We start from the raw sequence: 22,306 nt of genomic DNA, 5'->3' as shown, positions 1-22,306 counted from the left end.
AGGCTCCTGTGCTCCTGACTTTCAACACCAGGCACTGGCTTCACAGGATGGACAAAATACGGCTAGCCAGGATGAAGCTTTCACACATGAACTACTCTTGCTTAGAGGAGAAAAAAAAAAAAGTTACAGGAGAAATGTTATGAAAAGAATTTAACTGAATTCATGAGATATTTTTCTCCCTTTGCTGCCCCAGTCAAAGGGAAGGATTTTGTAGGTCCATCACAAGCCTTTGTTGTCTGTATGAATACATACTTCCATACTATCCTGCATCTCCCTGTATTTTGCCAATCATAGATACTCCAACACCATCCTGAATACCCCTGAGTTTTGGCTCTATGCATACAGTAATTAATACAAGCAACAATTTCTCCAGCAGATTATTTATACAGGACTACATGGGAAAGGTCCTGCTGCTAATATTCTGCAAGCTCTGGCCAAACAGTTCTTCCCCTAAAAGTAACCATTTCACAACACAGAATATACTTTTAAGTGAGCAGGAGCAAGGAATTACGTCCTGAGCTGTTCTCTTCCACGCCTCCGAATGCTCCTATGTGCAGTCATTTGGCAGTTAAACTTTTCTTCCTGCTTTTCACACCTCTCAGAAGAAAGTACAGTGGTGTCCTCAGGGAAGAAGGCACTCAGATTTGTAAAAGCAACTACAAATCCATTATCGTAATGACTCAATTAATTAAGCAGTTAGGCATGGCTGGAAGTGACCTGCTGGGAGAGACAGGGCTAAACTTCTCCTGTAGTATATAAACTAGCAAGAAACAAACCCCAGAGCATTCAATAGCAAAGGAAGCATTAATCATTATCATCACTGGAAACACCATGAAGCTTATCTTGAAAGTTAAAGAACCACTTGAGAAAAGCAGCAATTCTCCCTGATGCATTGCCTGGATTATTTTACTGCTATTGAGCACTAAATCACCAGAGAAAAGAGAGAAGCCTGGCATTCTTTGATTCCTAGTGGCTCATCTGACACCTTTAGAAGCTCATTTAACAGCTGTTATGTGTTCAGCCATCTCGGGTCTTTCCAGAAGGGTGTTAAATACCTCCCGGATGCCTTGAGTCTTGAATGCTCCTGAAGTTAGCCTCTCCAGCCTTTTTAAAAGGGATTTAAAATTCTAATTGCAATTGAACTGCCACAACCCATACATCCAAGCACGACAGGTATCCCAAACACCTTCCTGATGTAGTAAAATCTTTTATACAGCAACCAAAACACATATCCTAGATGCAATGGTAAAACAGTAAAAATAAAATGTTAAACTGAAAAAAAGAAAACAAAACAGAAACCCACAACCAACCAAAACAAAAAAGTACCAAACCAAATGGAAAAAAAAACCCATTGTATTTTCAAAAACATGAAAGAGGAAGGAAATCTTCAAGATTTGTACCTCAACAAAAACTGGTGTAGAGATTGATGGGTAGCCAAGCCACCTGAGAAGCAACTGATGATATCAAGTTATACAAACACTGCTCTTCCTCCTACAGCAGCTTTTCGCAGAAAACACCAGCTCAGGCTGTAGGTAAGCACACCAGTTTTGCAGCACACACATCAGTCTATGGATGCAATGTTTGGTCTTCTTCATTCTCTGGTTGTTCTCATTCTTATTTTCATCTCCATCTTACAAGAAACGGGCCCGTGACCTTTATCCACACAAACTTTTTTTAATTAAGACCTAATGCAAATCACTACATAGGCACTTTAGTATCAGCTTTAGTTTCAGCTTCTTCCTGATGACCATCAGTTCAAAACTTGAGACTTGTCCATATACAATTAAAAAAAAAAAAAAAACTTTCAAATAAACCATTCCAACTTGTATTTACAGTATACCAAAATGAGCAGGAGACAGAAAGAACTATTTCCAACACAAGCAAGTTATTTAGTAATATAAACCATACTTGACCTTCTTATTCATATACTTCTGCTGCAATACTGAATTTAAATGGCCTTTTCTTCCTTTGGAAAAGAAGTTGTATCTTCCAATAACTACCACATTCAGTTCTTGGATTCATGCAAGGAAAAAACACCATAATTTCCCACTGCTAAAATTATGCAGTACTGCAAAATTTTGTGCATAAAAAGTCAATTTAACATGTTCTGTGAATTTCTACTATCATGCAAAGTATATACAATACTTATATACATAGATGAAGGGGAAGATAATAAACTGAGCAAGTGGGAACTATGTTCTTTAGAACATACACATATCCAGACACAAACACTTCAGTGTTTTCCTTGAGTAGTATTTGGAGAACTGTGCAATATGTGCTCCTGGCTGCAATATGCCACAACACAAGCTAGAGACATTCTGTGATTCTTGAGTAGGTGTACAGATAAATAAACAAACTAAATGGTATTTCAAATGAAATATAAAGTTCTAGAATATATCCCACCAATGGTGGATTTCAGCAGCATCATATCTTTTGCCTCACAACTGTTCAAAGCAGACAGAAAATACTGCAGCCTTCTTAGGTTAGAAAGCTGATATTTCTTCTCCTGGTGAACAGAACACTGTGCCCACACTGTTCCTTTCAAATTTCTAAAAACTATGCCAAATGCACTTGCAGTAGGATATAGCTAGCTGTTTATTCAAGCTGAGAGCTGTGTATCATTGGAGAAGTTAAAAGCTGGTCTGAAGTGAGATACAGTTTCCTCTTTGCAGAGCAGGGCTATGTGGAAGCCAGGCACCAGCTTCACACCAATTTTCTTAAGTAAGCTAAGAAAAATGTGTGGTACTCCATACTGGGAAGGCAAGGTACTGCTATACAGGATAAGACTGTACTCTTAAGCTCCAGGGTTTTTTATTTATCAGAATTTAAGTCTTGATAATTTCAAAAGGAACAAAATTGCTCTCTTCCCCAGATATCACAGGCACTGCCACAAGCAGATACAAGGCGCTTTCCCAACATCTCAGCTCTGTGCTCTGCATTGCCCCGTTTCACATGCTCCCTGTTCCTCTCAGTCTCATCCCTTGGTAAACGGAATCATCCATCCAGCCCCAGTTCACATCTGAACATAATACTGGCCATTAGCCCTTAGAAAGGTGAGCTCTTTGGGCAAAGTCACAAGATTTTATCACAAGTGCTTGTATGTCAGCATTTCACAGCACATGGGGACATCACGCTGATCAATGCAAATGAGGATGTTAACCTCATCTCATTAAAATAACATTTTTTCCTATCACTTCAGCTTCACCTGCTCCCCACACCCATGCCCCTTCCAGCCAAGCTCCTGAAGACAGGCAAAGCAAGATGCTTAACTCATTCACGTTTCACTCTCCCAAGCCAAACAATTTACTTATCCTCCCCCATCTACTGCTGCAACCCAGCTTCTTCTGCAGGAAAATACCACAGTCCTTGGATTGGTCTATGTAATCTATACTCAGTATGAGAATGTAAAATAATTTAAGTAGTTATAATGGTTAAAATTTAAAAAGTCTTCAAAGTCGGAAGGTACTGCTGCAGGGAACACTGCTCTGGCAACCAAGGCTACCAGGAGAATGTTCTGAAGGCCACAAACAGGCTCCAATTTGATCTTAAGATCAAATGGAGATTTGGATCAGTCCATTGAAATTGCTCACTTCTAAGCACTAGCCCTGTCCATCAAATTAGTGTATCTCAGTACCACGTATGAGAGTATCTCCCTTTCATCCATAAGGATGTAGCAAAAAGAAGTATTGAATGTGGACAGAATTGTAAACCTGCATCCAGCACATAGATGCTGCCGCAGCAGCACTGCCAAGCAAACAAACAAATGTATTTGCTGTGAGTTAAGTAATCTAATTTTTTTCTCTGTTCTAATAACAACTTAGTCTTTTTTGTGCTTCTAATAAGAACAACTTATCTAGAAATAATCCCCCAAAATTCATTCTTCAGCACTATTAGCGCTGATATTTAAAGTAATACAGTTTTGCCAAACAAACCTTGCGTAGCTCAAAGTAGAATCAGCATAACATAATTAACCACATTTTAAGAGTCTGAAACAGAAAATTGTGAGGTAAAATAACAGGGTTTAGTGATTGGCTATTTGTGTTCAATTCAATCCCTCCTCTGTTAATAGCAATGGGAAAATTGCCACTGATTTCAGACTGCAGAAACTATGTTTATACTGAAAATCTGCATTGCTTTAGGGAGCAACTGCCACTGTGAATCATAACACGGAGGAAGAAATTCACAAGCTACGTGAATACCATAACTTGCATTTCCAAATCATACACAAATACAACCGATTTTACATAACACTAGGAGACAAGCCTTCCTTCAGGATACACCCATGTGTATGTCCCACGACAAACCTGTCCTTACCCCCGTGCCAAGGCCTGGATGTGACCCAGAGAGCAAGGCTGGCTCCAGCAAATGAAGGCTCCATTCCCAATGAAGGCTGTGTAGCTTCCAGGCAGTCTGGGGCACTGGGCTCCATCTACCCCTGAACACAGAATGCTTGCAGAAAGTCTTTTTTCTTATGTTGCATGGATTCCAACATCTATTTTTTAGCCAGTGCTCAGAGAATTTTTTATTACAGTATTTACATGAGGTAGCTTGGAGGTGTATCATACTCCTATGGAACATAGTACTTTTATTAAACTATTAGATTTGCTAAATTAATGCAATAACCTCCTACATAATCTCATTCAGAAAAAGAGGAAGGATCATACAGTAATCTATTCACAGCGCTTTCTCTTGATAGCTCTCACTCAAAGAGTTCAGCAGTCCCTCTAGGTGAGCAAATACAACTTCTAATCAGATATTCATGGAAGTCATTATAAAATCAAATTAAAAGAACAACAACAACAAAATTCACGTTGGTCTTCCAAGCAAAACTACAGCTTATAAAAAAATTAAATGCGGGAACCCAGAACTCATCTGCATTTATGATAAGTGTTGCCCATAATGTATTTTGTGTCCTAAGAGAAAAATTAAGTAAAAATTATTCTTCTCATTCTTCTATGCAAGTAGGCTAGAACTGACAGAATCACTAAGATCATCTATTTTCTCAAAAAATCATCCCAACAATGAAAACAAAACTAAAACATCACTGTGATATTAAAACTCAATGGTAAGCTTGCCTAAATGCTATAGGGATATGGAAAGCTTAATAGGTGATGCCCAAACAGGCAGCAATATTCACTTAAGAAGAGAGAGATGCAAGGAATCACCACCAAGCTGACAAGAGCAGGACCAAGGCAACCCTCAAGTATCCTCCCATTGTTCTGTCAACCAGAGCTGCCATAAATGCTTGTGGCAAAAAAACCCCTCTGGCTTCTGGCAGCCACCTTGTGCCCTTTTCCAGGTTCCCCAAACCTGACATCATTCGGCAGCTAGTCCCCTTAAACTGCTACACACCTCTAGCACAGAACATGCTCAGAAGACCGCAAAACCAGAGCAACCCAGCTCAGGCGACAAACTGCTGTTTTCCTGTGTGACTTTCCCTGCAGTGGAGCTCAGAGCTGCATCTGCAAATGGGATCCCCATGACTGTGCTCAGAATTCTTCCTCAAGTCCTGGTCCTTGATCTCACCCCTGTCCTGCTTGTGCACCCTTGGCTGACTCCTGACTCCAGTGCCCAACCTTCCAAGCCAGGGTCCCTGGTTTTATTTCAGCCCTGCCTGCTCCATGCTCTCAGCAGCACTCTGATTACGTATAATCCAATTTTCTGAATTTCACTGGAGCTTCTAGACATGCTCTCACCCCGCCCTGTCCTGTGGCTTTCCTGGTGTACTCAAGCACTAGCATCTGATTCCTGATCAAGGAGTTTTACCTCTTATTGCTATTTACTTCCTGCCTTTTTCTTGCAAGCCTGCTGTAGCTGTCATTCTCAGGCAGTCTCCAAAGCATCCTCCTCAAAACACATTGACTGCAGTAGGAGCCAACAGAATTTCTTAAATTCATGTAATCTTCATCAATACTCCTGGCAGAAGTTTTTGTCTGGCTGCTTGCTCTTCGGGTTTGGCTTTTAAGGAGACACACTCTACAGGAGATGCATCAACACAAAATGGAGAAAAGTCCATCAGTATACACAAAAGCAAGATGGATATTAACACATTTCCACGAGCAGCAGGCATCTCATACCACAAGTGCACCCTGCATTTTACTTAAAGAACACCCTTTTTTGTTGTATTTACCCTCCAAACTGTCTGAAAGAGTGAAACAGCATTAAATTTTTTCATAGCCTACAATCAAAACAAATTAGTAATCCATCAAACCCACCTAATGAATTAAAAACAACCTGTGTCCAACTATTGTATTACCACAATGCAGGTAATTAGGTACAAATTAGTCTGGGAGAATCACCATTCAGCATTAGCTTAAAAGACTTTGGGTCCATAAAATAATAAATGCTGCACTTTACCTGATTCTAGACTTATTTGAAAGGTATGCAATTGAGCAGCCAGCTTCATACTGAACAGATTTCCAGCTGAGATTCTTACTGCCCATTCAGAAGTTGTATCTCAGTTACTAAACCAAGCATCCAGTGAACAATGGTGATTTGAGCCCTAATTACTGACCACTCTGCATCTTCTACAGCCATTTACACCCACACAAATCAATGTATGACAACTCTGAAGTATTCAAACACATTTCCACTTTGAACAAATCTCTGAACAAGGAACTGGGCAGCAAACACACGCTCCTTTTACCCCTTCAAGAAGTACCAAAGCAGCATAACATAGGTCAACCTGAAGGACAACCAGGATCCAGCATGGAGAACCTCTGGGGAAAATACAATATGACTCTAATGAATGTTTTCTGTAGCTGTTTCAGCTGGGATTATCTAAAACATGGCGTGTCAGTACTCCCCTGAGCAGGCCACTCACAGTACACATTTAGAGCTAGAATATATTTTTTTAAATCCCCTCAGTACAGAAATACTTTGGTGCCACTTATTTAGATTGAGACACACCTTTAAATAGGCATGCCACAATAACATTACCCGATGCATGCTGCCTCAAATAATAAACCCAAGGCTAATATCATTGATGTAAGTGGCTCTGGAAGAGAAGAAATATTTTACCTCAATTTGATTCCAGTTCGTTTCAGTTAAGGCCTGTACAAAGTCTTAATTGTCAAGAGACTTTCAACTTAATAAATACACACTAAACAAGGAACCACGACTGAAGATATTCATAATGAAGATATTATAATAATCTCAGAAAGTTGAACACATTTCAGGAAGGGGGTTAATAATCACTTAAAACTGCAACCTTCGGACATAAGACTCTTCCAGAAAACAGGATTCTACATAAGTAGGCTTCAAACCCCAGAATATTTATGATACGGTAAGATTTAAGAACAAGGCTTTGATTATAAATGCATTTCCAAACCTATACAAAGATATTTATGAGTCCTCAGAATTTGTTAGCATTTAGTAAAGGCATTTAGCTATTTGTAACACTTGTTTTTTTAATCAAGTCTGAGTAGTTCCTGAATTATCATGCATGTCAAAACCTTCAAGTCACATTAGCTAAAAAAAAAAAAAACCCTGGAGTACATGTGTTATTAAAAGTAATATTAATCATCCTTCCTCATATCTTAAAAAATCACCCAGTATTACCAGAAATTACACCTACCAATCAAATATGTTGATTAAGTTTACAAGAACGACCAGCTAAATGGTTCACCCCAGCAGATGTATTATTGGTTCTACAGTAACTGCCTGCATTTTCACATCTACTGTAGGGAAGAACAGGGAAAAAATATACCACTAACTCAATTAAAACATTTCTGTTACAGATGGCGATGATCTCAGTGGAACTGCAAAATGAATAAAATATTAGCATGAGAAACAGTATTTGCATCTCTACACAGATACAAAAACTCAGTTTTATTAACAGCTGCTCAATATATTTGGAAAGCAATAGAAAGCTTTCCTCCTCTGTCACTGCTCTGTCCACCAGCCCCATTACTTCATCAGAATATTATTTTTAAGCATTATTTATCTACTGCTGCACAAAAGACTTTATGGACATAATTTAAAAACAAATGAACCAGTATCACCAACTTCATCTCTTATTCCCAACCTGAACAGCTCCTACCTCTTACCTAGAAAACCTATCAAACAACTTCCTGAAAAACCTGCCAGAACTTGTGTTTGCAGACCACTGGACTGCTGTTATCCTACAGAAAGGTCACCTTCCAGAAATTCCAGTGCAAGACACTCAAATCACCTTGACTCCTATCAACTGGTATGGAAAAACACCCCAAACACAAGGCTTTATCCATCTGTACATGTTTACTGAGATACTGGTCATGTGTTAGATTATGTGCCAACTGGAACCAAAGGACAAGAAATATAGACTACTACTGAAATAGTTAGCAGACATTTTTGCTATCAAGTTCAAAGGAAGCAGTTTGGCCTGGATGTAGATTGTTTGGGTTTGCTTAAAATTTTTCAAGTAGCAAAGTTTAGACAAGTCATTGTAAAGGCACCCATTAACTTTTAGGAGACTTTTAGCCAGATGAGCCTTTAGGACAGCTTCCTAAGACCCATATGCCCAAATCTTGCACCTGAATAATTTTATATATAATGATTTCTATTGCTATGATAATTATCATTGATAGCTTGACACAAAAAATTCCACAAGACCTAAATCTTCCTCACTACAATGTTACCAGCTTAAGCACAGCTATACTGGATCTATTGATGCTGCTTTAAGAACAAAGAGGAAAGAGATGGAAGTTAAACCCCAGTCTGAAATGCCTACTGCCCTCCAGGAGAATATATCTCAGTGATAAATGCAACAGTTCAAAGAAAAACTGCCCATCTTCACTGATACTAATTACTGGATGTAATTCATCTGACAAAAGCAGGTCTATAACCAGTATTTGTTCTGTCCAAAATTGTCCTGAATAGATGCTTAAGGAAAAACAGTGGTGTATGGAATAGAGGTGCAATGTTATGAAAATATAAACAGCTATGCCACAGCAATCCAAAAAATATCTTCAAACCGCTTCTCTTCTGTAAAGCTGGCAAACATTAATTCTAAGTAACTAAACAAAGAAGATTCATTAATTTCTAAGGAAATTTTATACTAGCAATAATGGAAACCAGCTTCCTGGGTCTCTCTAAGTTTTTGTAACAAACAGGTACCGGGTTAGATAAAGATCAACCTAGGCTAGTATCCCAAGACAACGACACGCCTGGGGAGACACATAAGAAGCAAGGAAGTACAAAAGTGGTCGATTCTTTGCTGCGACTTCCCAGAGTTGATTCAAGCACTTGTAGTTCAGGAACATTCAAAGCCAGAAGATGCTTTTGATGCACTCTGAAGCTCTCTTCATCAATTTGTCATTTTATACCTGCTCAAACCCATTTACATGTCTGACTGCACAGATTTCTGGGGCTGTAAAGTGCATGATTTACTCACATGCTGCATGAGGAAATACTGTCATTTATTTTCAACCTGCTGCTAAACAACTATCACTGTTTTTTTTTCCCTGACTTCACATTCTATGAAAGCAAGCAAATACCAGTTCTTGTTCCCCACAATGTTTGGGAATTTACATACATAAAAATATCACCCACCATTTACCTTATCCCATATCTATCTGGTGAATTTCCCATTTTGTAGCAGTCTTTGCATGGCTAGACATGTCATTCTTGCCCTTCTAAATACATTTTTAGGCTCTAGCACATTATTTAATGTAATCTCAACTCACAATTCTCCTTTTTTCCTCTGGTACATATATGTCAAAGAATGCATTCATTATAAAATAAATACTGGATTATCAAGTAGTTAATCAGCTTTAATGAATCTTACATAGTCATAGTTTAATTTATTAAGCAGCAAGTTCCTAAATGCAAGCTCACACAGCAGAAAGCTATGTAGAAGCTTCTGGAGAATCATTACAGTCCTGAAAAACTCTGTCTTCTTAAATAGTTATGTTGCATAGACAGACATGGCATTTATTTGAAATACTTAAATTCTATCATCACACATCAGAACAAACTGAAAGGAACAAAACCTTATTGCTTTCAATGCAGCTTGTTTTTTTTTTTAAAGCTGAGAATGTCACAAGCATAAATACAAGTCTTGAAATAAGACAGCTGGCTATCTTGATATGCCTCCACTGATTAATTACATTGCAAAACCCTAAAACTTGCAGTTCTTAGGCTAGTAGTGTATTATGAGCAAGGACAACTCAACTGGCTTTTAAAGGAAAAGAAATCTCTACTTGAAGCAGGCAAATAGCCTTTGGAAGAACTTCAGTGAAAAGTCTCACAGCTCTACTGTGACTGAAGTTAAATTCTCTGAGTTAGAGAGTCTGCAGCTGCTACTTCAAGTTCATTTCATGGGCACAGTCTGCTGTGTTATCTGCTATGGTATCTTAAAACAAAGATCCAGGAAGAAAACAAACACATGATCCCAAAAGTTTCTCTTGCAAACAAACAAAGCAGAGAGAGATGCCTGATAAGAATTGACAGAGAAATATTTTGGTAGAAAGCTACAAAGCATTTCAGTAGCATTACATAACAAATTACACAGCCTTCCTACTCATTTATTAAAGCGCTCATACATGGCAATGGCTGAAGGAACATGCCAGAAAGAAAATAACATCAATTTACTCTGTGTAGAGCCCTCCACACAGGAAGGCTTGCAAAGCATTACATGTAAAGAAAGCAGAAATCCAGTTCTCCAAGCACTGTCTTCTGCTCTCCTGGCCTAAAAGTGGTTGCAATTATTATTCTATTTGCAAACAACTGGGCCTGGATTATTCACAAGCAACAACAAAAAAAAAACCCAAAAAAACCACTTGGCAAATCATTTAGTCAACACATACTTCATCTTTAGGCTTCCTAGAAAGCAGGTAAAGTTCTATGATCTCTTTAGAACTTTCTCTCGTTTTACCTCCAAGCATTCTGTCTGCTGACTTCTGCTGATGGCAAACTCCCTTTCTCGTTCCAGTTCTGGAGTAAGACCATTTACCTCTTCCTTGCATTAGAAAAAAACCCACAAAACAAAAAAAAAAAAAAAAAACAAAACCTAAAAAAAGCAACTAATGCACATTTGTGAAACAACCTAGTACACAAGAACAGCTACAACTATTTTTCATGAATCTTATTTTACATTTACCTCAATCTACAAAGCTGTGAACCTCAGCAAAGCAAAATGGGAATAACAATTTTCTGGCTACACTTTGTTCTTTTTATATAACTGAGTTCTCTTGTTTCTGAAACCAAATATAGAGCACATGAACGTACTGAAGATAATTTAGAAGGGTTCATATTTTACTTGCAATATATGCCAAGTGGAATTTGCTGCAGGGAAGGTTTTTAAAGCAAGTCCACAACAAGTCCCTGTTCAGCCTTTGTACTTCACAGTTATACTGTGGCTGCCAGAACACTCCAATGTAAGCAAGTCTGGCTTCCACTGGAACTGAACTCTCAGATGCTAACCTTGAGACTTCCAGAGTTCCAAAAGACAGCTGGGGAAAAAATGCTGTTAGAAGTGTACTTTGACCATCTAAATTTACAGAATTTTAACTTTTTGCTTAATTGAGCAAGACCACTCATGTTTAAAGTACAACTTTAAATAGCTGGAAGAGAAAGGGGAAAATAGAACAAGAGTGTTCAACTCCTGCAGAGTAAGAGCTTATCCTTATGTGCAACTTGCTTTGCTTTCTTAAGTCACATTTTTCAGCAGATAAGATCAGCTTAGAGGAAGCAATAGAGTACTATTTTGACTATAGATTTATATGAACATATGGACATTTTGGAGTAAAATAAATATAATAAATTATTAGAAAATTAATTTCCCTGTAAAACGTAATGCTTGAGCATAAATCCTGCATGTTGAAGTCCTGAAAAAAGAAAAAAAATGTAAAGTTGGAAGGTTCTATCTTAATTCCAACTAAAATTTGCATTTAACACCTGATGAATACGTCCTAGCACATTAGAAATTCCTGAAAATGCATAAAAATACATTATTTCATTTCTACCCAAATTTAATAGTATTTCATAGTATAATGCCAAAGGAAAACAGCAATTTAAAACATTTCTATATATCACTGAGATAACCTTGAGGGAAAAGAAATGCAGTGCTCTCTATGGGGTCCCAACACTGTGCCTTGGAGATGCACAACCTGCGAATTCTCAAGTTCAGACACCTGCTATGAGAAACAGCCATGTTACCTAATTTACTCCATCTATTTAACAGTTAAATTTAAGATTATCAATGGTATTTTTCATTCCATTCCTATCATAAGACCATTCCAAACCCTTACAGGGCCCAGACTAACTTTCTAGTTTCCAGACTGGATCTAGACATAAGAGTCCTTTGCTTTTGTCCAGGAAATCTGTTTTTCCCCTCATACAGTATTCAGTCCAGAGACCTTATCAGCCCATCCTCGCTATCCTTCTATGCATCTGCCCCAGTTTGAATACTCCATTCCTAAGCACAGGAAACTGAGTTTACTCAGTATTTCAGATGAGGCCTTACCAGTTCCTTATATAAGAACATTAATTCTTTCTTACCTCTGTCAGGAATCTTTCTCCTTATAAACACCGTCCTGGGATAGATCTCAAGAAACTTCCTCCAGTTAGAAGAGTGATAATTATCACTGTGTGCTAATGTGCTGATCATTATCAGATGTGCTAAATTAGTAATACCAAGCTATCAACCGGTAGTGAAAATGCTACTCAGTCATTAACAATTATACACCATTTATGACATTAAAACACACCTACCACACAGAACTGGTATAGTCTGTAAAAATAATGATTTTAAACTGAAATTCAAGACTGTGTATGTTCAATTTCTGAAATCTTCACACAATTCTAAGAGAAAATATCATCTCCATACCAGTACAGTTACAGAACTTTGGTCCTGATTTAGTAACACATTTATACATTTATGCAGCTTCAGACTGGAAGCATTCCCATCACATTCAGTGGATGTCTTTACAAAACTAAAACCACCCTTAACACTTTGCTGGACTTAATGGGTTAATATTTCAACGTAAACTTACAAAGGACCCTCGAGGCTCTTTTGCATTTAACTACCTCGGTCTCCTCTGAACGTTTAAAGCTTTAAAAAAACCCAAGTATTTCGTGTATCTTCCTTTGAATGGACATATTAAGCTACAAGAGCTAAGCATGCGTCCTGAGCTTCCAGCATTAAGGCAGAGCTCTACCCAGTGCCTTCACACATTTACAGAGGAGAAGTCTTATTTTCCGCTGTTCTCCCGATGCTTTCCAAGTGCAAATCACTAACAAGGAGATCACGTGTAACCATATGCTAAATTATGTTCGCCCAGGAGATTTCATTCATCGGTTCCCCAGAAACTGGCGATTAAGCCCACATACTTGCAAGGAGATGCCATTTAATTCAAAACCACAGAGTTTATTAAAAAAAAATAATTAAACTGGAAAAAAAAAGAAGAATCAACATAATCACAAAACCATTTTCCTTACCAGACAGTAACAAAGGAGGAGGCTTTAAGGTCACGCCCGACCTGTTAATTTCACATTAAAGGTGCTAAACACCCAGTGCTGCTCCGCAACAACCTGTACTACAGTCCGTCTCCAAACACACCTTCTGTTAATTTGTGACACTGCGTATTTTGCTGCTCAAGAACTAAGAAAGCCAGTGCTGTAGAAGCTATTTATTCTGCCTTACAGGTGCTCCATAAATATTAAGTAAGGACTGATACGAGCTGCCCCACAAAAACTTTACAACTCGGCGGGAAGCTGCCCCACGGGTGACGCACAAGCGCGGGGGGACCCCGACCCCTCTCAAGGGTGGCGGGAGCAGCTCCCCATCACAGCCACCGGAGAGCCGCTCGGTCCGGGCACGCACCTTGCCCCAGGGACTCCGGTGAGGCGGCGCCGCGGCCCCGCCGTCCTTGCTCGCCGCAGGCAGGGCAGCGGCGCTGCGCGGCGGAGCGGCCGCTTCACCTGCGCGGAGGGAGCGCGCAGGCCGTCCCTGGAGGGGTCCCACCACCCCTCTGCCCACCCCGGCCCCCTCCCACGGGCAGGGGCGCACCGAAGGGAGGCTTCAGCCTGGGTAACCCGGCGGCGGGACCCGCGCAAACTTCCCGGCGGCGCGGCACACCCTTACCTTGATGATGCTGCTCCTCCGCGGGGTGGCCTTGGCCGCCTCCAGCAGGCAGGCGTCGGGGTCGGACGCTGCCGCTGGCCCCAGGCTGCCGCCGGGGAAGCGCTCTGCGGTACCCACGGCCGAAACGCCGCTCCGGCGCTCCCGCCTCCTGCCCCCGGCGTCCAGCGATGCCGGTTCGGACTCCTCTTCGGCACGGTAAGCGGCGTCGGGAGGAGCACGGCCCCCCGCCGGCTGCTCTCGGCCGCCAGCAGCCTCTGCCATCGCCTCGCCGAGCGGTGTCAACTTCTCCGGGGGGCTGAGAGGGCGGGGGAGTCACACGGACGGAGGAACGGACGGCGTCCCGCGGCGCACCTCTCACGGCACGGCGGCTGCAGCGCCAACTTTCCCCGGAGGAGCCATGTCCGTCCCCGGGGCGGAAGGTGCCCGCGCGGGACTCCGCGGTGCCAGAGGAGCGGGGTGGGGGACGCGAAGAGCGCGCAGGAAGTGCGGCCACAGCCCCGCGCTGTTGTGACAGGAGCCGGGCTTATGCTGACGGACGGCGAGCTCGGCCAATGGGCGGCGCGGCCGCCCCCCGGCGGCGCAGCGGCAGCCAATGGCCCTGGGGAGGGGCGTGTCCGCGGGACTCCTGGACGGGCGGTCGGGGCGGCGCGCGGGGGGCGGCTGGGGCGGTGTAGGAGGACTTGTAACACCTGGTCGCTCCCGCCACGACCTTGACGAAGGGGGCCTGTGGAGGACCGTGCAGCCTGTCGAGAGTTTTCGTGTGCTGGCGCGGCCGCGGGAATGCTTCCCCGCGCGTGTTTTAGGCAGGTTTGGGCTGCCTCTGTGCCAGGGTAAAAGCAGCTGGTGGAAAGGGTGACTTAGGTTAAACACCCTGCGGCACGCCTAGCCCTCAAGTGCAGGCACCGTGGTAGGAGCAGGGATGCTGCCAGCGCTGGTCGTGGGGGCTGCGGCTGTAAGGGGCACCTTGAGGCTGCTGACGGCGGGCCAGCAGAGCGGATGCTGTAAGGGAGAGCTGGTACAAGAGAGGCGAAGACTCAGGTTGGGATTCCTCTGCCTCTTAAAAACGAGCAAAAAGCGAGGCAGGTTGTGTGGGGCAGCGCCGCTCGCTCCGCACTCGGCCGGCGGCCCGGGGCGGTCCCGCTCCTGCCCTGCCCCTCACAGCCCCGGGCCCGGAGGGCGCTGGCAGGGCCGACACCGCCCCCTGGCGGCCGCACCTGCAGCGGCCGCGGCCCCGCTCGGTGCCCGTGCGGGGACGCAGCGGGAGGCGGGGAACGGGAACCTCCCGGGAAGGGCAGGAGCCGTGGGCAGCCTTGGGAAGAGTTCGTGCGAGCGTGGTGCTGTCCCTTGTAATTCTTCAGGGGGTATTTAGTTATAATGAGATTATCCACGTGGACACCTCAGGAAAGGTGGGGTGGAGTGCAGCAAGGGTGAAAGTGCAGGAAAGAGGTGAGAAGAGATTATACAGTGAGATGGAAAATAGAATGGGTAGGGCTGAGCGAGCTGGGGCTAGGGCTGAGTAGTCACTGGGGATGTAAGACTATTCAAAATTACAGTTACCAGCTTTAAAGGCAGTGAGACTCTGTGGAAATACTAATTTCTCCCTGGTTTCTAAAGTAATTCCCTAATTAATGTGTTTGGCACCTGCTGGCAGTCACTGGTTTAGGAAGAAAGTAAGAGAGAACATGCTTACCTTAACCAGTCATTAGCTACTAGCAAATGCCTGGCTACAGGGCATAATTGCTACTTAAAGGATGTGATATTTACATATGTATATGCACACACAATATATAAATTTATAATTCCATGTTTTAAAAGGTCTAGAACTTCTGTTGAGGGTATTGAGGCCTTTGTCATATTCAACACAAAGAAATGCTAATTGAGGGACAGATCTAGATACCACTGAACTTTTTTTTCATTAACTTCCTTCTAAATTTTATGTTAAAAATTAAAAAATATATGTATACCACAGTTATTTTGCTTTGTTTCAGTGAAAAATGTCACAAAATAAGTAACACTAAAAGAAGATAGAAAATATTCACATTGAAGAAACATTTATGTTAAGCAGTACTGGAGAGAAGAGACTGTAAGGGAATGAAGGACTTAACCCCAGCCTGCATTGTACAAGTCAGAGAACATCACACCAAGTCATTGCAACAAAGAGGAGGGGAAAAAAAAACCCAAACCAACTAAAAAAACTTATTACATATCCACATACTGCCACACAAACTGACCTAAGGAGAATAATTTAAAGTCAACAGAGAAGGTAATTGCCAAGCAGTGTTTTAATAGAGGGAATTACTGCTTCATGCAGAAATACGTTGCAGATCTTTCCTGTATTTTGTGAAATCATACAAAGTTTAATTATTTGAGAACAATACAGTGCTGTCATAGCTGAAGTCTGCATCTACCAAAAACTCTGCAGTGTATTGCACAGACAGATGTGTATAACATATTAAAGAACTTTATCCTTCCTAGGATATGTTTTACACATTTAACATTAGAGAGAGATTTATTGTCAAATGAATTGTCTTCTGCCATCAAAGGTTTAAAACCTTTTCATTGTCCCCTTATATTACAACCTTTGACACCTGAAGTTTTTAACCAGAAAAGGTCTATGGGGAATCTACAGATTTCAACTTTCATAAAAATCAAATCTACAGGGAACACTGAATAAATTGTATTTTTGATCTGTTTGTCAACAAGATGCAGAGGTTTTAGAATTATGCGTGGTACGGCTAAGTGAGGGTTTAGTTAAATTCTTCTCTAGAAGAGAATAAAAGGTTGTCTATTTTTCTGACTGCATCTCTAGATGCTTCTGAAGGATCTGCATTTATTTGCTTTTCTTTGTGGAGAACCGTTAATTATGAAGGAAAAGAGCAATTGGTTTTGATACTTCTTGATGACCAAGAAAAAAAGAGAGCTGACAAAAGGAAGCTTTACATTAAAAGTGCTTGCATAGACGTTTAAGAAAGCAAGATTGGTTGGTGATAGGTGTATATAACATGTTCTGTGTTCAGTTTCATGCAGTCCCCTGTACAAAGACACTGCTGTGTTTGTCCATAGCTACTTCAGATAGGAACGGATTTTCGAGAAGAGTCAAGGAGTTCACTCAAACTAAGAAAGGTAAGATAGATAAAGACATCTATGTGTTTGTCTGAACATAAGTCAGCAAGTGCCTGCAATATCTATTTTAATGTGGATTTTTTTTTTACACTCATTTTGCTCCATCTCCATCCTTAAGGCACACAATTGTTCCTCAGTAGGCGTAGTTTGTATCATAAACTGGCTGAAAATACAGTTGTCTTGGAGTTGTGCTGAAGCACAGCTTACATAAGCCAGTACTTGCACCTAGACACTGCATTTTGGGAAGCTCTTAATTTTAAGTGTTCTGCTGGGAGCCAAAAGTGGTTCTCCTGTGCCAATTGAACAGGGCTGATGAAGCATGAAAACTGACATATTTTCCTGTGAGATGAACATCTAATTTGCAAGACAGGGAAAGCAATGGGGAAAAAGGTTTGATTTCTTCACATATGCATTCACACTGATAGCAAATAATAACCAATTTTAGCATTGACGAGACTTAGGCAAAGCTATTGATGAGAAAATTTTTTGCTAGATAATTCTTAAAGTAAGTGATTTTTTAAAGTCTTAGCAGTTATTGTGTCTGCACTGTTACATCATGAACATGATATTATAAAACAATAAAAAAGAATGATATAATTTATTTATACAAATATGTACTTGTTGCTAAGTTTCACTCACATTTTGGCAAAGCAACCCCAAGTCATATTTTGCCTTTAAAACTATAGTTAAGCTTTTAGACTGGGTAAAAAATGCAATGTGAAATAAATGCAATGTAAAGTAAATGTAGTTAAATCTTCGTTTTAAAACATACTGCATATATTTTCAATTTTTATATTTTAAATATATTTACACACACACATTGATTCAGTGCCTCCTTTTTTTGTTAATTCTTGTTTTGTCTTGCTTCCTACATCTTTGAAAAATCTTCACTATACTTACACATCACGTTGTATTTTCTAGGTAGTATAAATGTTGTGTCTTCTCTAACTTAACAAGAGAGACTTTTGTGATATGCCTCTGTCTTAATGATGTTCTTGTTCTGGAAGTCACTGATGAATTCTTTTCAGTCTGCTGATACTTTCAGGCAAATACAGTGTTTTTAATAATTAAAATGCTGTTGTTATAGAAGATTCCTGTAAATTCTTAGCTTTGAGGAATAATCCTTTATTTTAGGAGTATTGTTTTCCCTAAAAATATGCCAATTAAGTGTGAGAAATGGTAAAATCAGGACCTCAAATTAGATCATATTTAATCCTCTTTCACAGCCTCTGCTTACTATATAGACACAGGCCCAAGGCTGAGTGGAGCCTAGATTAGGTAAAGCCTGGAATGAAAAGTGGGGTAAAATCTGAGATAGATTCTGTAAACAGTCATAGCAGGTAGCAACAATTGAACCAAATTTTGTAGACAGGAAAGGGTAGATTCCTGATAAGAAAGTGATTCTCCCACCAAATTTGGCACCAGGTATAAAGAAGAAAGTGACATTAGAAATTTTTAAGGGAGAATGGTAAAATGTCTTATTTAGATGTAAATAACTAAACATTTTTTTCCAGTCTGATTTTCAAGGTTAGATGTTTGCCAAGAATTCATTTCACTTACGTGAAGATTCACATCATAAGTCACACCCATCTTCAGATTTTTGGCCAAAGTGATTGAAGTTTGAAAAGTTAACGAGTAAGTTTTTTAATGGACAGCCTGAAATAATACCAGAAGTCGTGCTATAATCTAGGTAAAACAGAGTTTATACATTTGTGCAACCAGTGAAGCTTTCTCAAGTTGCCCATGTTTAGTTGTTACTTACCTAGTTTTTAGGGAGGGAAGAGAAGGCATGTCATATACATTATAACAGAAATTTTCTTGGGGATTTGAAGGAGTGTTAAAGATGAATTGTTATTCAAGTCTAAGGATAATAATAATAATGACTCTTGTTTAAGGTAGGTGGTAATTCCACTTAATGAGAACATTTACCAATGACTGTTTTTCACAGAGTTCTTTTTAACTCCTCTGATCTTTGCTTTTAGTATTTCTTCAGCTGTGACACATACACAGAAATTTAATTGTAGTTGTTGCTAACTTTCAGGCTACGTGAACTTGTTAACTACTGTGAAGAGTATTATCCAATAAATGTATTTAATTTCCTCCATTCTTTGGTAATTACTTAAGAGTAGGTTCAAGTGTACTGTGTACCTTGCTAGCTCAATGGATATATTGAGTGCTAAAAATGTACATGGCACCCACACACTTACCTGCAATTTTTTGGGATTATTTTGCTTATCATGAACTGCACAGTTCCTGGGGAAGCAGCATTAGTTTTAAATTTTACCTATTAGCCGGGAATTCATCTTACTAAAGATAGAAAGTATTCTGGTAATATTCTAGTTCAAAAGCTACCCTTACAATCTCTAATCTTGCTACCTCAGAATGAAATTGCTACCAACATCAGCAGGAGTCATATTCATATCTACTTTGTAGTTAAAGAGTTCTGAGAAAATCTGGTCAATATACCAAGAATGGAATTTAGGCTATTCTTCTGTCTGTTAATCATACAACCTTCCTCCTAACATGTGCTCTCTGAAAGATTTTTGCATTGCCTAACTAGTTTTGGACATAAACAAGTTAATTGTGAGTATCCTGGATTGTTGAGGTGCTGTGCAGTAGCCTAACCACTAGGAAAAAAGAATCCATTTAAATTCTTTCTGCAGGGTCCTGACAAAGATGTGAGGGAAAGTATCAAATAACCCAATAGCAGTGGGTCTGTGTGGGGAGAGCGTCGGTGATGAGAGCCTGAAATCCATTCCATTGGCACTTCTGGTGGAGGTACAGGTCCAGTCCCAAGGATAGAAGATCTACACATTGGAGAAGAGAGCAATAGCTCATGGCTTCAACTGAGGGGTCAGTTTGCACTCAGAAACTACTCTGTGATGTGAACCAAGTCATTAAGTTAGGATGATCCAGAGATTTGCTTCAAAACTGCCCCTTGATCCAAACAAAAATGCTAAACCAGATGCACTCAAAGCAAGTAAGTGTTAAAAGTACATTGCTGTCTTTAGATCACCTGTGCCTGACTGGCCTCACAAGGAAAGAGCTATACCCTCATTTGCCTCATGTCAAAGAAAGCTGGTTTCCTGTGGAAAAAAGTCAAGACAGTATTTCCCAGCAATATTTTTGACAGCTTCTACACTGTTTTAAAGTGGTAGTATATGCAAACAGAGAACAGATACCCTGTAAAGTCTTCCTTTTTAAACTGGAACTAAAATTATATGCAGGCTGGTCTAGTTCTTGATACCACTTCCAAGCACAGGATTACATGAATTTGAAAACTGCTAAAAACATTTATGTTTGGTTCTTTTTCATGTGTGTAAAGTTGGCCCCTCTCTCTCAATTCATTAGGAAAAGTCAAGTCACCTCAAAAAAAAAAAAAAAAAGCAATCTGATTATGATCTCAGTGTAATCCTCAAAATTACTTAAATTCCTCTGGTATTAATTGTACAGGATTTTAAGAAGATTAAAAATATTTTCCATCAGGGATTAAGTGTATTTAATATTTTATTGCAAAATCTCATGTTCCTTAATGTCAGGTTAGAAGGATGCGGAAAAAAAAAAGCCTAATGACTAATGTAAGTAAGCTTATTTTCCTGAAATTTGCCACTGTGGGAGTATAACATGCATAAATTGGAAGAATTGTTAACAACTGTTTATCTGTGTCTTTTCTGAGTGGGGTTAAATGAGCTGTTGGTTAAAATCAATACGCTATCCTAACCTCCACTGTACCTTACATCAGGATTAGCAAAACTGAAGCATTCTGCAAACACAAAGCCAGGAGTGTTTTACTCCCACATACACAGATTTACAGACTAATCAAAAATAAAATGTGTTGGGCAAACTTAGAGTCACCTGTTTACTTTGTGGTTTGGAAGAATCCTCTAATTCTAACCAGATACCCTCTTTTCATCTCATCTTAGACATACACTCAGACTTGGTAGCAAGATTTGGGAGACTCTGGTGTATTAACTCTTCAGGCTATGCAGATGTCAAAAGGCAGCAGAGCTTTTCTCATCTATACTCTGCAAGTTTGATGTTCAGAGATGCCAAGAAATGTTTTTATGAGCAGATATTATACACAATGAGCCTCAGTGAGCCATACTTGAACATAGCACTTTTCAAAGGCTTGTGATTTGGGGGAGGATAGGAAAAAGCTAAGGGAGAATGGAAGAATGATGTCTCCTGTTTTGTAGATCCCAAGGTCCATAGTGTGGGCCAAAACTTACACTGTATTATTTCCTGTGAGCCACTACAAATAAAACAAATTGAATTTAAATTACCTGTATGTCCAAACACTTAAACCCCCTTGATCTGAATGGAAAGCAAAAGGTAAAAAACATTTCAGAGCTCACAGATGCCCTGAGACTGTATTCTACAAAATGCAGGAAAAAGAATGAATTGCAAATTGAGCCAAATAAAATGGAAACAAAGCATAAAAATCCTGTAATCACTCACACGGGCACGATAAGTGACCTCATGAAGCTAGATTCTAACTGAAACATTAATATGGAAAAACGTCTTCAAATTCAGTGTTAAGTAGGGAAAGATTAGCAATCCATTTTAAGAATCAATGCTTTGATTCTTTTCCTATGTACCTACTACTTGTTTTTAAATAAGGGGGAGAGAGACAAGAGGAGATGAGCAGGAGTAGCACCTTTGTTAGGACAACAAAGTAGGAGCTAAAGACAAAGGTTAGAGAGAATGGTGGAAACTGGGAGGGAGTGAGAAGTTGGAGCTCATAGAGAAGAGATATGTGCCCAACGCAAGAAAGGGAATGTTGTGGGAAAAGGGCCTGCAATATGGAGATATCATATAAGAGAAATACACCCATTTGAACAAATGGAAAACTTACCAGAAATTAGTAACTTCCTTCTGCATTTTTCACATAGCACTGACCATACCTTTTACACAGAGGAACTTCTTAGGTGACCACTCTCAGTGCTTCTAAGCACTATTAACTGCCTCGAGAGGTCTCCTCCAAGTCCTTGAATAACTAAGAACTCTTGGGTTTTTCAGTTTGGGCTTAGGGTGCAGAGAATCCAGCCACAAGTTTGTAAGATAAATCAGTGTGTACATCTTCATAAGATACATATTTTTATTTTTTCTTTTAATACA

The 22,306-nt window shown here is 40.2% G+C and overlaps 1 protein-coding gene and 1 long non-coding RNA gene across 2 annotated transcripts in view; one reads left to right on the top strand and one right to left on the bottom strand.

The window, feature by feature from the left end:
• The window catches only part of PLCL1 (phospholipase C like 1 (inactive)), a 180,449-nt gene extending 165,902 nt beyond the window's left edge, over positions 1-14,547 (bottom strand). The window contains exon 1 of the mRNA XM_053947392.1: positions 14,066-14,547. Coding sequence (XP_053803367.1) covers positions 14,066-14,326 — 261 coding nt within the window. The 5' untranslated portion in view covers positions 14,327-14,547. The remainder of the gene's footprint in view (positions 1-14,065) is intronic.
• Positions 14,548-14,766: 219 nt separating this feature from the next.
• LOC128791007 (uncharacterized) lies at positions 14,767-20,978 on the top strand. The gene is made up of 5 exons (XR_008431931.1): positions 14,767-14,872; positions 16,054-16,328; positions 17,083-17,188; positions 18,703-18,823; positions 19,852-20,978. It is a non-coding gene; the product is annotated as an uncharacterized LOC128791007 (long non-coding RNA).
• The last annotated feature ends 1,328 nt before the right edge of the window (positions 20,979-22,306 follow it).

Source organism: Vidua chalybeata, chromosome 7 (genome assembly GCF_026979565.1).
Source record: "Vidua chalybeata isolate OUT-0048 chromosome 7, bVidCha1 merged haplotype, whole genome shotgun sequence".
Lineage (NCBI taxonomy): Eukaryota > Metazoa > Chordata > Aves > Passeriformes > Viduidae > Vidua > Vidua chalybeata.
Note: the sequence above shows the minus strand (reverse complement) of the source record. Positions and strands in the feature narration are given on the sequence as shown.